We start from the raw sequence: 21,380 nt of genomic DNA on the forward strand, positions 1-21,380 counted from the left end.
ATACTTCTGCTTAATATTATAGTATAATGCTGAATTAGTTTTGTTTAAATAGTTAGCGAAATATGTACGTTGGCCCAACGACGTCAGATGTTTTTCCGTTAGCTATAATAGACCTTATAATATGTGTGTAGCGTATAGTACCTACTAAAACCACAGAGCTGATAATAAAGTTAAAGGTCCAGTGGAGGCCAATATTGTAAAACAAATATAGCGTATAATTTAAGACCAAATATACAAATTAATAGATACAGATAAGGAGAGGAATGTTCAAAAACAAAGATAGAGACATTTTTAGATAAACATATAGTTAGATAAACACTTTGGGTCCCGTCGTATTCACAGGTGTTGACTATCTACTCCTTACAACGTAGATTCTTAGCAAACTACAGTAGGGTACGTGTAACACACACTTAATTTATTAATTTGATGAATCAATTACAATAATAGTATTGTATAGTATAATATTCTACACACAGCGCGTGTTAACGTTATCGCGCGCACTGAGTATTTAAGCACGGTCAAAGATCAAACAAATTTCCGCGTTAACAACAGTCTCAACAATAAATTAGTTTGGGATAGTAAAAAAAAATTAACAAATAAACCATGCGCGTGTATAACGAATTACGGTTGACTAAAAGAGGCGTTTAAATGTTTTCACGTCCAAAATAATTAATTCATCGACGACACATTCAGTACATACAAATAAAAATCGTTGTATACGAGTTTATAATATTATACACTATTTACTTATTGCTTTGAACGGTTTGCGCACCTTTCGTCATTTTTATTAAAAAATAAATTATAAAATGGTCATACCTACAAATTCACAAAGGCTTTTTAGCCCCCTAAGATCAATTCATATTTTGAGAAAATAATTGTTCATTGCATATTGGCATATAATTTATGATATTTTTTTGCTGTAAGCTAAATATTATACTGTGGTTATCAGCTGTTTACTATATTTATATTTTTCATCAAAAATTATTATTAGATATAATACTATTATATTTCATGGTATCACCCATCGCCGTTTATTTTTGTTACTATGGCTTTAAAACTTATATGCATCAAGACATTATCTTTCTTCAATATGTAAAAGGGTGCTCACCTTAAAAATAAAAGTAAATGTATTAATTTTGTCAATTTATTTATATAAAAATGTTGATAGTATCACTTGAATTTATTGTGGTCGGAGTAGAGTTGTGTAGAATTACGAAAAAATATAATATCAAAATGTTGAAAGTAAGTCAAAGCAAAACCTTCATGACTTTTGGCATAATAAAAAATAAAAAAATAAATTAAATAAAAAATTGAAATTTCACCATCACATTGTGACTAGTTAAGACATATGTTATACATAGAAAAAAATGTACAGATTATTATTGTAATCAGAAACGGATGTTTCAAGTATAGTCTACAAACAAACGCGCTGGATAACGGCTGTCGTCAGTAAGATACTGATGAGTATAGCGAGCGGCGACGAGGTGGCCGCGGCGCTAAGTCCAGCAGATGTAAACGCGGCTGGACCACTCTCCAGACCGGCAGCCGGTCCCACACCAGCCGCGAATCCCATCGTCAGAGGTATAAGGTTCTGTTCATAGTTTCCAGAGAACAGATGGGCCCAAGGACCCCGGGCGAATACCATAACGTCTTCACCTCCGTGGGTTTCGTCTTTCAATGGCACCGTATTTGGATACGTAAACGACGGATCATCTGAAAATGAAAATGACAATATTAATTTATATAATTAGAGCTGCAGATCATGATATCAAATTGCATGTTCATGTTCTTTTAAAATTAAAATTCGTTTTAAAAAGGAGTATGATTTTTGAGAAACGTCAGCTTTTAATAATATTATTGACAACAAATTCGATACCAAAACCAACCACTGCAGAATGAACATTTGTATTTTATATTTGATTTAAAGTTTAAAGATATTATAGTTCTAAATTATTATATTGTATGCTTATTTATACATTAAATAATAGTCAATATTATTTTCAGCTAGAAAATGATGATTACCGTTCAAACTAATAAGTTGATGGTGACTATTTTTTTTTTTTAGCATAACAATCGAGGGGGGAATATCTCATTTTTTGGAGGAAAAACACAGAGGTTATTGCGATTAATGTTTATGGCATGGCATTTTCACCCCTTATCACTTCTTTATTAATGTTTACTATACATTATTAGAAGACATTTCGTAATATAATATAAATTATGTATTATGTAGTGGTATATAAAATCGGTGTATTATGATCTAAGATATTCACAAAAACCATCAATTAATTTGTTTAAAATTTAGTTAAAAATACCTATACGGATAATTTTGTTTTTATGTTTATTCAAGATAAATTTTTTACAGCGAAAATCTGATATTTTTTGTCTTTATCTACATTGATCTTAAAAATGTTGGATTTTGATCTTTTTCAATGATTTTAATTTAAAATTTTAAAATATCTTTTATGCGATGAATTTGAATTTAGATTTTGAAAATTAATTGTTTGATGATTTTATCCAGCTCTGAATTTATAATAAAAACATATTTTACCAACAGTATTTTTTTACCTGTCATAAACGGAATTGCGATCGTTGCTCCTCTGACTTAACGCTGTGATAAGCCTTAAATTCGAAAAACCAAGAATTCACGTTCATATAACATATATATATATATATATATATATATAAAGTTAAATCGAATTTTGTTGTTTCCCTCCCTTTCGTCACTTTTATTACTGTTGAGAAACTATTATTTTTGAAAAAAATCAAATTTCGTGTGCGTGTAGCTTCCGGTTTGGTAGTGGCAGATTTTTTTATTAGTTATTTTACAAACCCTGACGTTTACAGTTGAATTAAATCATTTTTAGTTTTAACGAACCTATAAAGCAATTTGAACTTATGACAAATTTTAATCAATTTCGAAATACATTTTATCATTCAAAATAGTATTTATAATTATAAAATGGTTAATATGACTAGTTTGTATCTTATAGTTTTACTGATCATTGAAGAATGATGATACTATAGAATTAACGAAATATCACATTTTCCGTGTGGTCTAGGTAATATTATTTTCGTATATCGATTCTATCGATCAACTAATTAAAACAGTAATACGATTTATATCTTAAAACGAATTATGTCATTATAACATTGATAAATACCTATGTATCATTATAGTGATACTGTGTTACTGTGTTTGAACAATTTATAACATTGTTTCACAATATTGCGATCTAAAGAAGAGGAAAAGATAAAAAAAATTATATATATTAATTTGTATTGAGTAATATTGCGTTTAGTACCTATATCTACATTAGATTCTACAAACATAACACAGTAAATGCTATTGATAATTTCTATAAGTTTAAATATACAAAAGGTCATATTTTTAAATTAATATATAAGATTAAAAATCTTACAGCCTTAACTACGATTTAAAGTCGTACTTACAAATGAAATTAAGTACTACTGATTTCCAATTTACATTATTGTATACATTAAAAACATTTATAATTATCGCATCTATTTTATAATTAGCATTATACAAACAATAAAACAGATCGAAAAATAATATAACTAACATTTAATACGTATTTAAAATGTATACATATTTTATGTATATACGTTTGCAATAACTATTGTTTATATTAAACTTTAAAACAGGTCAACATTATTTTATTATTTTTAACTTATATATTACTCATTTAAAAAATAAAAATCATTACATGCTAAAACTCTAGATTTGTTATGCCATATAATATCAATATGAAATTACACATAACAACAAGACTGGTTGAAAACTTACATACTTGTGTGAAAAACTTTATATGAATTGAAAGTTATAATATAATATATAGCAGATAGAAACATATCATATACACATTGAACAGAATACCTAAACAACTTTTTATTAATATACAAACGAGTGAACAGCGTACCTATAATATGAACAATAATAAAGTCGTTTTTGAATACACCCGTTTAAATATACGCTCCAAAAGAGACCAGACATAAGTGAAATAGTTTTGCGATGTCTCAACTCAAATAATTTTCTATGGTTATTAGTCAAATCATTTTATCTAAGACTCAGTATATAATTCAAGAACATTAACATAAAAAAAGATACATTACTTTATTCAAATATTTTTTTAACAAGCTATGTACATGACTTCAGTTGATTTTTAAGTTATTTAATTAAAATAAAAAAAAAGAAGGAAATTATCTGGAAAACATAAAATAATTTACAAGAATCTAGAAAATCTACAGAATCTAACTCACAAAATTAATTGGATACATAAACCACTCTGTAGATATTGTTTTATATTTACAAAAAATAAATTTTAAAATTTGAATGATAGGTACTTATTATTTTAAATAAAATAAAATGATAAAACACTCTTAATCCGCTCTGAACCATAAAATATTATTACTTTCAATTGCAGATCTGTAGATACCTAATACGTATATTTTATGACACTATAATCCAACGAAAAATTTTATTTTCGCTTAATAGATTAAAACTGCAATAATAGTAATAACTAATAAGATCAGTTAATAACACTTGTAAATAGTTTTTTATCGATAGAGTAACACTATTATTTATAATTTATACTATGTACACATTTGAATACCTACTGAAACATAAAATCACTTATTGAATGACTTACTTTTTTTCTAAAAATAAATTTTGCTCTTATTATTATATAAAATTTTTATTAATACACGAATATAACATTAGAAAACGTAAGAAGTATGGAGTACACTATTTGGCTATAAAATATTTTTTTTTAATTATGCTGTGTGAGTTTTTCTATGTATATTATATATATAATATCACTAATACCGCAATTCTTTAATAAAGAAATATATATATATATATTTTATAATTACCGCTAAAATTGCATTTAACGATGTAATAATAACTAAATTTTAAACGAAATCAAATTTAATTTGACTGTTAAAAAAGTGCATAGTGATGATATACATTGCAGAATATATTTTAAGCACGTGTTATAAATTTTCTTGCTAGAATTAATTATTACAACTTAAATAAATAAATTAATTTGTATGTTTAATTATATTTACTTTTATAATAACTATACCTATTGTTTGTATTGCACAAAAAATATTTTTCTTAACATAAAACATTTATCACTAAAAAATTACCCTACTATCATTACGTCAAAAAACTTACAACTTACGTAAGCGTAATCGTAATCGTATCTATAATCTAACTATTTGACATTTGTAGTGTAGTGAATACTTTTAAAAGTAAAAGAACAATTCAATTTATCGTCTATATTGACTATAAAAAAACACCATTAGCCTTATAAAATAGATTTTGTAAATGTTTTAGAGCGTGCATTATCCATAATATAATTTAAATTCGTCGATGACAAATATATAAATATTATAATAAACGCGATGACGATTTACGATACTTTCGACTATGTTCCAACTATGTGTTATAATGTTTAACTATTATAATAATATACGAAAATTACTTGTGTTAACATTGGATAAATCCTGACGGGCGCAATTCTCATTGGACTGATGATTTTTCGGACCATTAGCATAGCTAAGCGTAGTGTACGGCAAATTATCGGATCCAAGTGATCCCGAAAGACTCAAAACATCGTTGCCCCTCGTTGGGTAACCTGCCATTGTCATGGTATGTGAATGATCGGAGGTAACGACGATCAGTGTGTCATCTTCACTGGTCATGTCGACAGCCTGTTGGATAGCTTTGGAAAACTCCACCGTCTCGTCCAACGCTAATCTTGCCATTGTTTTGTGGTGCCCCGCATCGATAAGTCCGCCCTCAACGAACAGGAAAAATCCATTTTTCTCTTTCTTTAAAATTTCTATGGCTTTTTTAGTCATTTCCGTCAAAGTGGGCTGTATTCTAGCGTCCGCATGCAAATGAAATTTCATATGTCTTTCTTCGAAAAGACCTGAAACGTAAGACATGCATTATTAAAATATTATAGTAAATATTACCATAAAATTATATATCTTTGACTAATTATGTGTAATTTAAATATCTGATTAGTTTTTATGATGTCAAACTAAACTGTTTGAAAAACCCTAACCGGAATAAAGAAATATTAATATTTTTAAGACTTATAAACTTCAAGAGGCTTCAAAAGGCTGTGTAAAAGTATATTTTTTAACGAAATTGATTTATTTTTATTTGATGAACTTAAATTGAAGAAAAATTGTTCACTTTCTCCCCACATCTAAAAAAAAAGAGAAAGACATCAAAAGATGAAAAAAAAATAAAATTGAAATGGCTAAAAAAATTATTCGACAAAATACTTTTTTCCATTTGTTTTGGATTAACCGCACATGAAATATTTAATATGTATATAATATAATAAACAAGAAATGTTAATCGTATTTAGTTACCTAATAAATAATCGGTCTTAGAAGGGTCAACATTTAATAGTTGTTCTCTGTTTTCAACGTATGCTGATTTATCATTTCCAAAACGTTTTGCTTTATCTTTCTTCCAAAATTGTACGAGATCCATATCAGATCTTGATCCATTATGATCTGTATTATTAAGGAAAAACATTTCACGACCTCCACCCAATATCACCTGAAAATAAATTATTTATATTATTATTTATTAAACATTTTATTGAATTGTTTATTGTTTCAATAATTATTTTATATCATAACAAAAGCATAATAATATTTATTTATTTTTATTATTGTTGTTAAAATATTAATACATATACAATAAATATTAATATGTATATCATATAAAACAAAAAATAAATAAATAAATACTATTCATAATAATTGAATTATTTCATATGTTTAAACTTTAAAATAAATTATATCGTATAATATTTGTATGTAATTATTAAAGTATATTATACTTAGAGCGATTTTTTTATTTAACCAAAAAATCTAAAAAAAAAAAATATTAGTACATTTTGTTTATAGAAATTTGAGATTTTACAAGATTAGATAATAAATTTAAAAATACTAATTTTAATTATTTTGTTTTTATTCAAAAATATAAATATAACCAGAAAAAAAATCAACCTACAGTCGTAGAAATAAAATAAATTAAATTAATAATTATGACAAACAATATATAATGAAATATACTCATAATAATATAGGCTTACAGACCGCCTTCACTCAAAATCGTTTTTTTTATGGTTTATCATTATATTCATATTATTAGCCTTGACGATCGATTGACGTGGCTCACAAAAAAATTATTATTCCCAAATTTTGTTAAAATTAAAATTAAATCGAAAAATGTGTTAACATACACACATTTTTTTGAAAAATAAAAAGCAGTGTAATACTCGCCTTCATGTCTATCCCGGGGCTTCTAGTTATTAGCTGTTTGGCTATGTCCTCGCATTGAGTCACGTCAGTTAGGTTCGCCGCCTCTGCTAAGTAAGCATCCGACTCCCATTCCCGATTTGCTGCGTGCGCGTACATTCCGGCGGGGGATGCGTGCGTTACACGGGTTGTAGTCACCAGTCCGACAGCTTTACCCTTAGCCATAGACCAATCGGCTAGGGACTGTGTCTGGTTACCGGGCGCCACCGACCCGGGACAGTCGTTCAGCTTCACTGAGGCCGACAACCCGATCATCTCATAGTTGGTCTTCACGCCTGACAGGTAAGCGGTGGCCGTACATGCCGAGTCAGGCACTTGCCTATCCACGCAGTAAGTCTGAAAACAATAAAAAACGCGTATGTGAATTAAAAGTATTACTTGAAAGTTCACTCGTCACGCCACTCCGTTGCTATTTAAATGTTCGATATTCGGTATTAGAATACAAGTAAAACGCCGCCAGAGTCTAAAGAAATATTATTGTGGTAGAAAAAATATCCCCACAGAAATAAAAAAGTTACATGACTTAAAGGAATGAAATAAAAAAAAATACATAACTCGATTTGCATACATTTTTTTTTCATAATAATAGTTATTAGTGATTTCGTTATATTAACCATATACTATGACTTTTTCTTAGATAAAAATAAAATTAATTCGTCAAATTAACGTAGTCAAAATATTAAAAATGTATAGGGGCAGTAAATCTATCGTTGTACTACTCTTGAAATTGTCTTGGGATCACAAACGTACGCTTCGATTTATCTCACAGTAACGTCGGTGCGTGTATGGTTAAAATTCGTTATATCACTTTTGTTTTAAAAGAAAATAGAATACGCAAGCACCGTTGTGTATGTATGATTTCAACATTAACCCTGTCTTACACATCTCTACTCACGTATGAATAAATTGGTTGACAAATAAACCAATATCCACACACGCATGTGATAAGCCATATTGAGCAAACATATATTTTTTTTGTAAATATTTTAAGTTTATATAACATTAGTAAAGTGTAAAAGACTATACCGCTAAATATATAGTTCTTTACTCCACTATTTCGTCCATGTAAAATTTAAACTTTAAACATTTATTAATAAAAAAAAACACCGATAGTTCGATATTTTAACAGCATTTTAAGTGATGTGTTCTACTTCAAATAATATAATACTTAAAATATAGATTGACATTCAAAAATCAAAAATTGATAAAAGTTTCAATGGAAAAAATAAGGAGGAAAAATAAATACATAATAAAATATCAGAATCTCATATATTATTAATGTTACTAAAAATTCAATACATTTCATCTTTTAAAATAATGAGTGTTTGCTGTAAAATAATCAATAAAATAAAAGTTTTTTTTATGGAAAAATATAAGCCATGATTTTCGGGTCAATAAGTATAAAATACAATATTTATGTTGAACTTAAAGTGTTTCAAAATTCGTCTATATTAATTTTAAGTACATAATAGATTAATAATAAAAATAAATTTACTAAAATATTATAGCGTTAGCAAAAATTGTGATTTTGAGACCAGAGTTACGTATCATATTTTTGAGCAGATTATAGTCATTTTCTAGTCTAGAAAAACAAGTTTGTTAAAAATTGCATTTGAAATTAACTTAATAGCATAGTCATTAATCATTGATTGTAGAGGGCTTAAAGACAAAGGTTAAAGACGTAAATCATAATTTGTTGTTCTATAAAATGATATGATATTTTGAAATTATTGAATTGTAATTAAATTTGATTGTTTAAACAACTCTCATATATCTTCCGTACATCCATATATTATTTATTTTTAGAGTTTTTTATAAATTAGAAGTTGAGTTCTTTGGCTAGTACATTTAATTTTTTTCCAGTAATATTTTTTATGTATATAAGAGCGAGCACTAAGGATTATTATTTTTGTCTTATTATCTTAGTATTTTTATTCCAAATTAATCTCCTACCAAGCCTATCGAGATGAAGAAAAAAATAAATATTAAATAAAAATGAATAGATACTACCTAAATATTTAAACAAATCAAGTAAAGGAATAATTAAATTATTTAATGACATATCTAACTGAAACTATGTCTTAATCTTAAACTGAAGATTGTATGGATGGATTTATTCTGGTTCAATTGTATTTGCCACTTACTGTATCATTCTAACTAAATATATATATAAAAATATATTAAATTTAAATATTAAATATTATCACATTTTATACTTATGAAAACGATAAAACATAGCTTATATTTTTGTATTATGTTTGTTTTCTTATTTATAAAATAATTTAAAGAACGCTTTATTTTTAATTTACAAGTTATAATAACTTACTAAAAATGTATGCGTTTCTAAATTTGTGATAAATGTTAATATTGGCAACCGATATTTTTTATATAATAATTATACTTATCAGTTATCACCTATCAAACCTTATAAATGGTTTACTAAAAATATAATACATTTTTATTCTAAATTATGTAAGAGCTTGTTAATTTTGTCTATTCCTTGCTTAGCGTTTAATGTAATTTAACAAAATAAATACAATAAATATGATACAAATTTAAATTATTTTATTGAAAATATTTAACAGAAATTATTGTAATTAAAATCAATTCAATAATAATTATAATTACAGACATATTTAATTTTGTTTTTTACGTTTTTATTGCTCTTAAGTGAAATTTTAATAATGAACTGTATTAACTGTATTTATTATTATTTATTTAGGATTCTCTTTCCTATATCGTACTGTTTTTGACAGCTGTCATCCCAGTCACCGCACATTTAATTATGCATTATACCTTTGCACTTTGACCACATTTTTCTTAAACTCTAATAATTAACACCATTACCCTTGTCATCAACACTGACAAAATTGTCAGATAAAGAATTGATCAAAAATTTAAATTCAATTATCATTAAAATACTGCAGAAAATTAAATTTTAGATGATAATGTTTTTAGCAATATTTTAAAATCCCATTAAAAATGCATTATTTTCTTGGGCTATATTATTAAAATAATATAATAATATCTTCGAAAAATTTTTTTATCGAAATTGATTGCATTTTGATTCTTTGAAAACATTACGCCTATTATGTTTTGTTGAAAATTAATTAATAGAATTTATTTTGCTTTGAATGTATTATACATGAAAAACAAAGTTAATTAGGTACTAGTTTGTATTAAAAAAATATACAACTATTTTTAGTCACCGTGTTATATTATATTATATATATATTACCAAACTTGTTTGTAAATACAAGGAATTTAAATTTTTTTAAGTATAGTATAACTTTCTAAAATTGTGCTTTAAAAATAATTACCAGGATTTAGATAATATAATATAATTTCAACGAAATATCATCATTTATAATATTATTGAGTGAAACAAGACCCAACTTTGGAAAATAAATTTAATATTCTTAAAATGAATCCATTAGTATTGTTTTTATAAAATATGCTAATATAAAATGTATTAATTTTAATTTAATTAAATACTTATTTAGAATATTCACAATAATTAATTAAATAAACACGAATAGGTAATCATGAAAATAAATAATTAACCGGGCAAAAGTTTTTTATTTATTTAAAGTTGTAAATATCATAAAACAATTTAAAAACGTAATATTATTTTTACGTTCGATATTTTGGTTTAAAGTATCAATAATTATTTTTGACTTGAAAATATAAATACTTAGCTTATAATTAATTAGATTGGCTTAATTATTTATTTTTAACATTGCGCCATAAAATGTATTTTAACTAAAACAAGCAAATTATAATAAACATATTTGTACATAGGTTTACTGATATAATTTTATAGATACAATAAGCTAGGTATATATTATATAAATTAAAACAATAGTATTAATTCATATATTAATCTGAAACGTTAAAAAACGTGTAAACGATTAAAAATTAATAGTATTTTTTTTGAAATTTTGTAACCATGTAAAATTAATTGTAAGTATATTATATATGTTAACTTTTATAAAAAAATATTATGTTGCTTTGACCCAACCCCACAGGTGTATACAATTAGTTAACTTCATAATTACATAATAAAAACCAATTATATAGATTTCGCCGACCATACATAATTTAAAACAGTGTTAATATTAATTTTTTAAATAACAGTGTGTGTCACACCGATGACATAAATTTTATGTTTTTAAAAATGCAATACAATTCAAAATCGAGTGGAGATATCGTGAGACAAGTATCTTCATTTTTTTTTATTATTTAGTTTATTTTAATATCACCTTTGACATGCCAACAAATGGGAATTTCTCGAAACTCAAGTACTCATTCTCACCGGAACGTTTTTCCATTTGACCTTTGTAGATACGCGATGCCGTCAACGTAGTCAGCGACATACCGTCACCCAGAAACATGATTATATTTTTGGCGACGCCTCTTTTATTCACGTACTTGAGTTTCTCGGTCACCTTCTCCTTAGCGTTTTCGATCCAGTACTGTCTATCTACATGAAAAAAATCCAAGCTGTTATATTATTTTATTCCTGTCTTTATATACATATATACATAATACATGTATATTCCGTGGAATAACAATTCACTCGAGACTTAAGTCCGACTTTAACGAGTGCTGGTTGTACAGTAGCGCACGTGAGTGAATTTCTTTCAGATGATTTGGTTCTGTTGAAAGTTGAGAGCAATATAATATGATGTGTTTGTGCCAGAAATATTTAAAATGATTTTAAAAATGGAATTCAGTATGCAGGGTATATTTTATAAAGAAAATTGATAGTAACAACTAAAAAAACTTAAGTTGAAATAGGATGAGGCACACAACTGTATTGTACTATAAACTTTACTTTGTACATATACGAGCATATTAAATTATGTATGATGATAGAAAAAAATTTAAAAGTACAAAAGTAGACAACTAATTTCAGTAGTAAAAAAAATAGAATTCCAAATAAGTTACTTCTCATTCTTATTCAACATTTTACATTAAATATAGTGACAACTAAAAATAATATATATATATATATATATATACATATTGTACAGTATACACTATAATATTGTTTTTAAATAAAAATTCGAAAAGGGTCGTGAGCCACTCGTTACTTACCATTATTTTTTTTACATTTAAACATCTAAACGTTTTTTGTGTAAAACGAGTTACACCTATATTTTAACAAATAAATATTAGATTTTCAAAATCCAAAACAAAATAATGTGAGATCCACTTTATATCAACATATATGAGTTGAATATTGAAAAGAAGCAAAAATAGTGTCCACTGAGTATCATAAGAAATCTATTGATATAACTTTTATTGAAATCGGCCATGTAGTTTCTAAGATTAGCCGTTAGAAACTTGCGTTCAGTACAGTAATGCGTTTTTGTTCATTTACATAAAATTACTACAGCTATAAATTTTCTGAGAGGACGCGCGTACAGATGTTTTCGCATCAAAAAATTGTTCGCTTTAGTTATTAAGTATTATAATTATAAATTCTTTAGCTTTAAAGTAAAAATGCTTTTAGTTTTTAAAATTAAACTTTGATCGAATAATTTGTTGAGCAGATTTTAAACTATATTATATAGTAAAAATTAATTTAATTCATTTTTGTAATTTTAATATCTTTAAAAAGTAATAATCGTAGAAACTTTAAACATAAATAATTAATATTAATTTCTATAGCCTTGTAAATTGTATACGAAATTAAATTTAATCGCTTTGCGTTTTTTAGAAAAATACAAATTAAATAAGCCATATTATTAAACTGTACATCAAATAATATATCAATTTATTATGACATTTTAGGTAAGAAATTCAAAAGTTGAAATTTAGTACATATATTTCTGTTTTTAGTTTCAAATTAAAATATAAATATGTAATAATATAGCTATGTATATAGCATATATCTTGGACAATATTCTTTTAATAAGAAACATTAATTGTTATAAAGATTATTAATGTTTTTAAAAATATTTTACTAACATAATAATTCGAAGGCGTTATAAAAAAATATATTTAACTATTTTTATCATTTTTTTTTTTAACTTTATTGAATAATAATATACATTTTTAATTTAATATTATGAACGTTTTTCTAAGAATTTTGATGTATAAACATTGAATTTCGAACAACGGAGATAAATAACTTAAAACTTATAAGTATTTAAAGTTTAAAGGAGTGGAGTAATATACTAACATTTTTCTAGATACCCCTGTGCTACTCCACTCTACTCATCAAAACTTCGAATATTAAAAATAAATTAACAACTCTTTTAAAATTTGAATCAACATTTTCATAAAAATATTAAATAACAATTCCGGTTTTGAAATATACTATCAAAAAAGTAAGCTATCAAAATTAAGCTTAGAGTGAATCGACTCATTATAAAATTTTGATTTAAAAACACTGTTTGTACGTTGACTTTTTCATAACATTTCACTTTTAAATTGAAGTATGGTTATTTTTAAACTGTAATATTTAACATACTCGTAACTTGTAACTTGCATGTAAATTTCAATTTATAAAAAACCAACATACATAGTAATACAGAAGTAATTTTCATAACTTAAAGTTTTAGTATAAGTTAATTTACACTATTACTAAAGCTATCAACACAAGGTCTGTGCTATTAAACGAAAATCTGGTATGTTACAAGTGGGTCAGAGAAAGAAAGAAAAAAAGTGCTTATTTCAAAGAAAATTTATGAATTTGATATATGTTTTTGGGTTTTTCGCCATTATTTGACAATTTAGGTATCTTATAAATTAAATTAGGTAAGATACCTAAAATCTTAATATACGTAAACCAAAAATATAAAATATATTGTTGTTTATTAGTATATCAACTATAAAGTAATAATGTGTAAAGTAACATGATTTGTAGTTACCTAAAATCAATTAGAGTCAGAAAATCAAATATACATTAAAAAACATATACATCATTATATTATATAATATTGATTTAATAAACGTGATATTAAATTTAAATAAATTATTTACTTCTTGGATGTAATAAATAGTTCATAATCATTCATTTAATCAAATAAAATAATACTTAATGACCTATAAAAACATATTTTATAATCTCTTAACATTACATTTTTTAGTGATATAATATTGCTATCAGTATATATACATGTATATTATATTATTGTTTTTATTATTCATATATAGGTCTAATAAATGGAAAGCTACCGATAATTTTATTATTCATATAATTGTAGAGTAATCATTTACTATAAATAAAACTTCTTAGTACAGAATTGTATCGCAATTTTACGAAGTAATGTAATTAAAACCGAAATGTTTGACCGGATGATCTCATTTTTATACTTTATTGACCATTACAGAAGTAAAATGGATCAAAAGTTAAAAATCGAGGAACTCAATTTGCTGTATGTAGGTATAGTGTATTCCAAAATTTACCAAACTATTTTGAAAATTATATTATATTTATTAAATGTTAATAAAAATATTTAGAGCAAACCTTTCCCCTCCCAAAAATAATACTGATTTATCTAATTTTTTATAGAAAATAATTTTGGAGTTAAAAATCAAGGTCATTTTACTCTTTCAAAAGATGGCGATAGGTACAAAAAAAAACCAATATCATTGTATAAACAATATACATTAGATCGTTCTGCTCAAAATCTTAAATCAATACTTTTTTTCTTTATTTCTATACCCTATAAACAGTATAAGCCTTTAGTTTTTAATTTTTAAACTTCAATATTTTTTGTGATAATGTTGTACAGCTATTTTTAAGCAAATACATTAAATAGACTGTTAAAGTATTTATAGAAATTGAAAAAACCATTGTTAAAATGTTAAATGATACACCACTTAATTTATAATTAAAAAAAAAAGATAAAATGTAACATTGAAAATGATATGACGTAACAATGCGTGGGATTAACTATAAAAAGATTTATCCGATTATCATTTTGAGTTATGGGTACCCACCTATCCGAATGTGTTGGTTTTCAACTAAAATCGAAGTTAAAAACAAATACAATAATATAACAACCGTCAAACACATTCGATGGCAAACATATATCACAATATTAATTAAAAATGAATGGATAATGATTCAACCGTAGTCGTATAATACAACAATAATAATAATTAATTTACCTTGTTCCGTGTAAACTTTCGCGTTGGCGGCATGCGAGCTGTACACATTGCGACCTGGAAACGAATAACAAAAATATGATAACATGAGTAATTAAATAAAACAGACATTATTGCGGCACAGAGTACGTACAACAATACGCATAATATAATATATTATTATTATGGAGGTTTGAAGATGTCTTATGCGAGAAACTACCGAGTGACTGGATTTTTGCGGTCGGCGGCAGCGGTTAAAGTTTCCACCGCCGGCAGTTTATTATCATCTAAACTTTTCGGTTTCTTTGTGTGTATTTATTTTTTATTTTTGTTTTTTTTTTCCAAGACATGCCGGTGTGCGAGGTTACCGAAAACCCGGTACGATTTATTGCGTGACATTTAGACCGCGTTTTTTTCCCCTCTCACACCGACACCGACACCGTACGCCCTTTTTACACTATACACTATACCTATCGTCGTTTTCTTTCACTTAATCTGTGGAAATTACTTTGTTCTCGAGTAAGTCATTCGTTTCAATTTAGAAGATTTCTACAAATGAGCCACCGCCACACCGCTGACAGAATTAACAATATTTACACTTCGCGCGTGTTCCCTCGTCAAAGCAGTCATCACGTCTCCCAGTTTCCCATATTATATTATCATATTATTATAATATGCTTGTAACTACATCAACTAAACATCTCTCGTAAAACACGTAATTATCGTCTTTCCACTCGCCTGAAACAACGTGGCATTACTACTACGATCAGCGGGGTATTAAATTAGTAATATTACTAATATTCTATAGAATTTCGTCAATGGCTTTTTAACAGGATAGACTACAAGTGACTGTGGACGTAGATGAGATTTTATTTTAAAATAAAATATGATTAATACAGTAATTCTTAATGAGTATAAAAGGTTAAAGTAGTAATAACTGGTATGCAAAGTAACTCAGATTAAAAGGTGTTCATTGGATGTGCTTTACTCTGATAAATTTGAAGCTCACCATATTGCATGCAAATGCGTGGATTAGGTAAAGCAGTTTAAAACTATAGTACCGTCCTCTCAAAAATATTGACTGAATACATACAGTCTTTTCCCACTAAACTGTATTTTTGATGAATACCCCGCCGGTTATATGGCACAATATTATTACAACAATAAGACTAATGATACTATATTATGTCTTATAATTTTTATAAAACATTATATAGTTGTTACCAATTAATCCAGTAACCACTTAGATATATTATTATGAATTTTATTATTTAATTTTCAATCAAGTTATTATTTTGTTAATCACTATTTAATCGATCTGTCAAATGAATTTCAAGGAATGTGCATGGATCTGGTGCATTAACCACAATCGTAGTAAATCCAAAATCGTTGGACTTTGTGACTTTTGGCGCTTCACATGCGTCATCTCCAACGAGTCCAACGACACGAACGACTGTATGATAATAATAATTAATGACCAGTATCCGAGCCACCGTTAGCTTTTTTCTTAGCACACTAGAATTTGGTCCTAACGTGTAAACATTACGTGTATAGATATCCTGCTATCCTGGTTGTGTTTTCGACCACCCCAATAAATAATACGTCATGTTGTTGGCTATATAGGTTACCAGAAATACAAGTCACCAATGTACCTATTAGTTATTATTCTTGCCTTTTTATTACGATACAACATTATATTATTATATTCTAAGCAGAGTGATGAAAATATTAATTTTACAATTATGTATGATTTTTAATTTTTGTGTCTATTGTCATCTTTTGTAATAGTAAACATTTTTTGTTTGCTAACTTTAAAGGTGGTTTCTGGAAAAAATTGGATATAGTTGGAATTAAAAATGATCAAAAATAAAAATTGTTAAGTATCATTAAAATTTACGAAAAAAACTATGAAAAAATGAAAAATTTTACACAAACCAATGTTTGATAAAATTGATCTTATTTTACTTTTTGTAATTCAAAAATGAAAAACAGTAAGAATTCAAAATGTTCATTTTTTTCATTTTTCATTTTAAATTGCTAATAATAATTTTTAAGCTCAGAAAAATATCTCACATACATTTTTTGATTATAATTTAAAAAATATTAAAATGCATTGACAAGACTTTTTCAAAAATCAAAGACATTTTTCAAAAGTTTGTGTAGCTAAGACTTAATAAATAAAACAAAATTCCTTTTAAGTTATTTTTGTCACCATTAAAATATATTAACAAAAAAGCAACTGAATAATTTTTTATAGATATTTTAATTTTAATTTTTACAAAAAGAACAATTTAAATTTTTTATTATAATTTAAAAACTATGAATCGTCACAAGAACTTGAAACTATTGGCATTAGTGCATTACATACATCATAAGTTTCTAATTACAGACATTAAAGCTATTTATACCATGAACATAATATTTACGTCATCCATGAGCATATTGATATAAAAGTTATCATAGTTAATAATGATAATAATATGTAATGTAAAAAAATTAATAATTTGATACAATGAATTTTCTTAAAAGTCTTGAGTATTTAATGAATGAAATAAATATAACATAAAATATACTAGGCTGACAAACCTCCTTTTAGAATTGTTTTTCGTATACAATTATATATATATATATATATCATTGAATTCAATGTAAACCATTTGGCCTACTGTACGAATATATATTATAACAAAAACACTTGCTTACACTTTAAAGACAAATTCCACTATTTTTGCTATTATATATTGTTCAATAAATATGATTTTAAATGTATTACTATTTATATAGTACGTTTGATATATTGTATGTTATAACATGCTTGCTTTAATAGAAACATTTTATTTTTATACATTTTTTAATTTCTAAAAAACTTCCATCGCAGGCATAATAATTAATTTTTACCTCTGCGTATAATATACCCATAAAACAATAAAGAAATATATACTTAAAAAGATTTAATTTTAATATATTATAAGTATGATATACTAATATAAAATATGCTTCTATATAATATATTTTTTTTTAAAGTAAGAAAAATCAAAAATAAAACAGTGAGTATTAATTTTTGACAAAGTTTTAAACCATCATGTGATTTCCCTAGAGTATTAAGTATGTTATTTACGGTCGTATTTTTACCCGCAGACGAATGATATTCAAAGGACATAATAATTTCATTATTTTTTCCCCATTTTATACGAAGTTCCTAAAACTTGGAAGATGCTATAAAGAATATGTGATACATGTAGTCGACTCACGTTAGAGTTAAATAAAAAAAAAACTGAGGATAGAGTGCATAATGCGATTTATAGTGCCTTTACCTTTGTACCTAACGATCAAGTTGATTGCATTACGAGCAAAACCTTAAAAAAAAAATCATCCAACAACTTAATGTGTTTGTTTTGGCACCTCTGTAGAATGATATCATCTTTTCATAAATATTTAAAAACTTACGTTAGCTATTAGGTATGTTTTAATAGATAGGCCGGATTAAATCGACAATGATTTTTCGTGAACGCTTTTCCAAACATTTAAAAATATCAACAATTTAACGTAACTCATTTAATGATGAGATATTCTTGACTGGATAATAATATTATATTGAAGAAATAATTTTTAGATTTTTTAAATAGTTGAAATTTATAACGCGTAAAATAAAAATAAAAATAATAAAAACTCAAAACAATGTAATATATTGAAACATTAATATCAGAAAATTAGGTTTTGATTACTCTAAAACTAATATATTTAATGTAACAACTAATGGTTTACCTTTGCTTTTAAATGGATAACAATAATTATATAACATATATTTCTGGTGATGTCGGAAAAGTTAAAAGGTTGCTCAACATTTGATCTTTCTATCTTTACTAGATTTTATATAATATGATATTTTATTAACACAATATTACCAATATTGGTTATGTTTTATAAATAATTACTATTTTTTTATTATTATTTAGAACTACTCCAAATATATAATTCTTAAGTATAATTTTATTGTGTAGCCTAATTTAATCTTTATGTTTAATAAAAAAAAAAAAAATTAAAAACTCGTCTCGGTCTGTTAAGAATTTTCAGTATATTTTAAATTTTTGTTTAACTTTACAAATGTTAAAACACAAAACATAAATCAGTTGTGTCTATTGTTGTATTTGCATTCTTAATAACAATTACGGTATTAATTACCATAAAAATATTCAACTAGCCCGAAAAATCTACAAACATAAAACACAATATTAAAAATAATTTACTAATTGCATGTATATTAATATTTGTAATTTGAAATCAAAATGACAATTCCCTGCAACATCTATTATTACAGATTAACTGCAATAATACATTTATAAATATACTGATAACGTTTTAACAGCATAATGTTAAAATATGCATGCCGCGTACGTAGTTTGCACCTATTATTTGAACGACGAAAAGTGAAACACATTATATACGTTAAAAGGATTTATTTATTTAAAATGTGGTCGATTTCTTATAGCTTTAAAAATGTCCTACGAGAGTAGTTAAAACTTTAATTCTTATCATACGTGTAAAAGTTTGTGGTAAGTACTTTAAATCAGTCGTTATAAAGTTTTTGTAATCCCCAGTTGTTAGTACTATGTTAGCTGGTTAATATAATCGTTAGACGATGGAAAAAAATCTCTATTGGAATTCTAATATTTATAGAAAATATAGGAGACTGCAATAGTCTTGACTTACTGTTGTATGTAATTGCGAAGAACAAACAGCACGCAAACGTGAACCATGTCACACCCAGCGAACCGATGTTATTCATTGTTAAGCTGAGTACAGAACCGCCGACTGATGAATACTGACATGATTGTATAACCTATACCTAGAATACCTACTACGGCAGTAGTTTTATATTATATACAGTAACAGCTAACAAAACCGGTTTTGATTTCGTGCAAACACTACAATCATTAGGTATATAAAAAAATCAATAAATAATGCTTAAATACTATTTATACGAGTACATACACTCATTTTTTACAGATAAAAAAACATACTGATAATAATAAATATATTGATGATTATTAATAACGCAGAATCTGTGTTAATAGGAATAGTCAGTAGATAATAAAAATTGATTATAAACAAGATAAAGAAAATATTTTAGTTTTGAATACAAAAAATACGAAACCGACCGTGATACTTAACGTTGTTAATATTGCTAAATCTAACAGCCTGAGTAACATAACCTGTAGTGATAAAACGACACAAATATACAAAATATCGTATAAATAACTAAACATTATGCAGTACTTACATAAATGTGAGAAAAATAATTTCAACTTCAATTCATTACGTCATAATTTCAAAATTATTTTTGATTAATGACCTGCTTTCATATTTTAGTTCTATAGGCAAACTAACATTTTTGTTTAGTTCACGAATTTAATATTATACATGATATCATTATACAGTACAAAATCGTTCATAAATATTCACTTAGTTTCAAAGGTAATTCAATTTCAAACGACTATTAAAATTCGATCTTGTACTAATAAATCGTCAAAAATGAGTTAATACTAAATTCAAAAAAACCTCATTATTGTAATCCAAACAAACCTATTCTCTACAAGTTTTCTTTTTTTTTTTTTTGATTTTTTGATACAGTATTGAGGCTATTTGTTCCAATTCACTTTACTATTATAGTTTATCAATATTTCATAATTTTCTATTGCTTATCAACATTTTGTGAATGTTCTCCAGTATTCCTATCAGTAAAAGATTCTAAATGGCTAACTAAATCTTGAATATGTCCGCGCATTCCACTATGCTTATCACAGGGTATGGTTGTCCCTGCTTTAATTGCATTATTGAGTAGTGGTAAAAAAATATTGGTAGTGGTTTATTAATACGAAATCAAATTACGAAATAATTTTATATCC

General features: G+C 25.8%; 2 protein-coding genes across 5 annotated transcripts in view; one reads left to right on the plus strand and one right to left on the minus strand.

Annotated features, from left to right (window-relative positions):
• LOC132931695 (lachesin-like) overlaps positions 1-21,380 on the plus strand; it is a 183,588-nt gene that overhangs the window by 117,739 nt on the left and 44,469 nt on the right. The window lies entirely within an intron of this gene.
• LOC132932198 (alkaline phosphatase-like) lies at positions 1,129-20,392 on the minus strand. Its single transcript, XM_060998458.1, has 7 exons — positions 20,185-20,392; positions 15,499-15,552; positions 11,634-11,854; positions 7,336-7,707; positions 6,412-6,604; positions 5,508-5,957; positions 1,129-1,713 (listed from the first exon to the last, which is right to left on the minus strand). Exons 1-7 carry the CDS (start codon positions 20,258-20,260, stop codon positions 1,415-1,417), a joined length of 1,665 nt encoding a protein of 554 aa, XP_060854441.1. The 5' UTR covers positions 20,261-20,392; the 3' UTR covers positions 1,129-1,414.

Source organism: Rhopalosiphum padi, chromosome 1 (genome assembly GCF_020882245.1).
Source record: "Rhopalosiphum padi isolate XX-2018 chromosome 1, ASM2088224v1, whole genome shotgun sequence".
Taxonomy (NCBI): Eukaryota; Metazoa; Arthropoda; class Insecta; order Hemiptera; family Aphididae; genus Rhopalosiphum; species Rhopalosiphum padi.

Coding starts and splice junctions, on each gene's coding strand:
- LOC132932198 (XM_060998458.1), bottom strand. CDS start 20,260: ATGAATAACATCGGTTCGCTGGGTGTGACATGGTTCACGTTTGCGTGC. Junction 11,855..15,498: donor GAAAGTTTACACGGAACAAG/GTAAATTAATTA, acceptor TTTTTCATGTAG/ATAGACAGTACTGGATCGAA. Junction 6,605..7,335: donor GCCCCGGGATAGACATGAAG/GCGAGTATTACA, acceptor ATTTATTTTCAG/GTGATATTGGGTGGAGGTCG.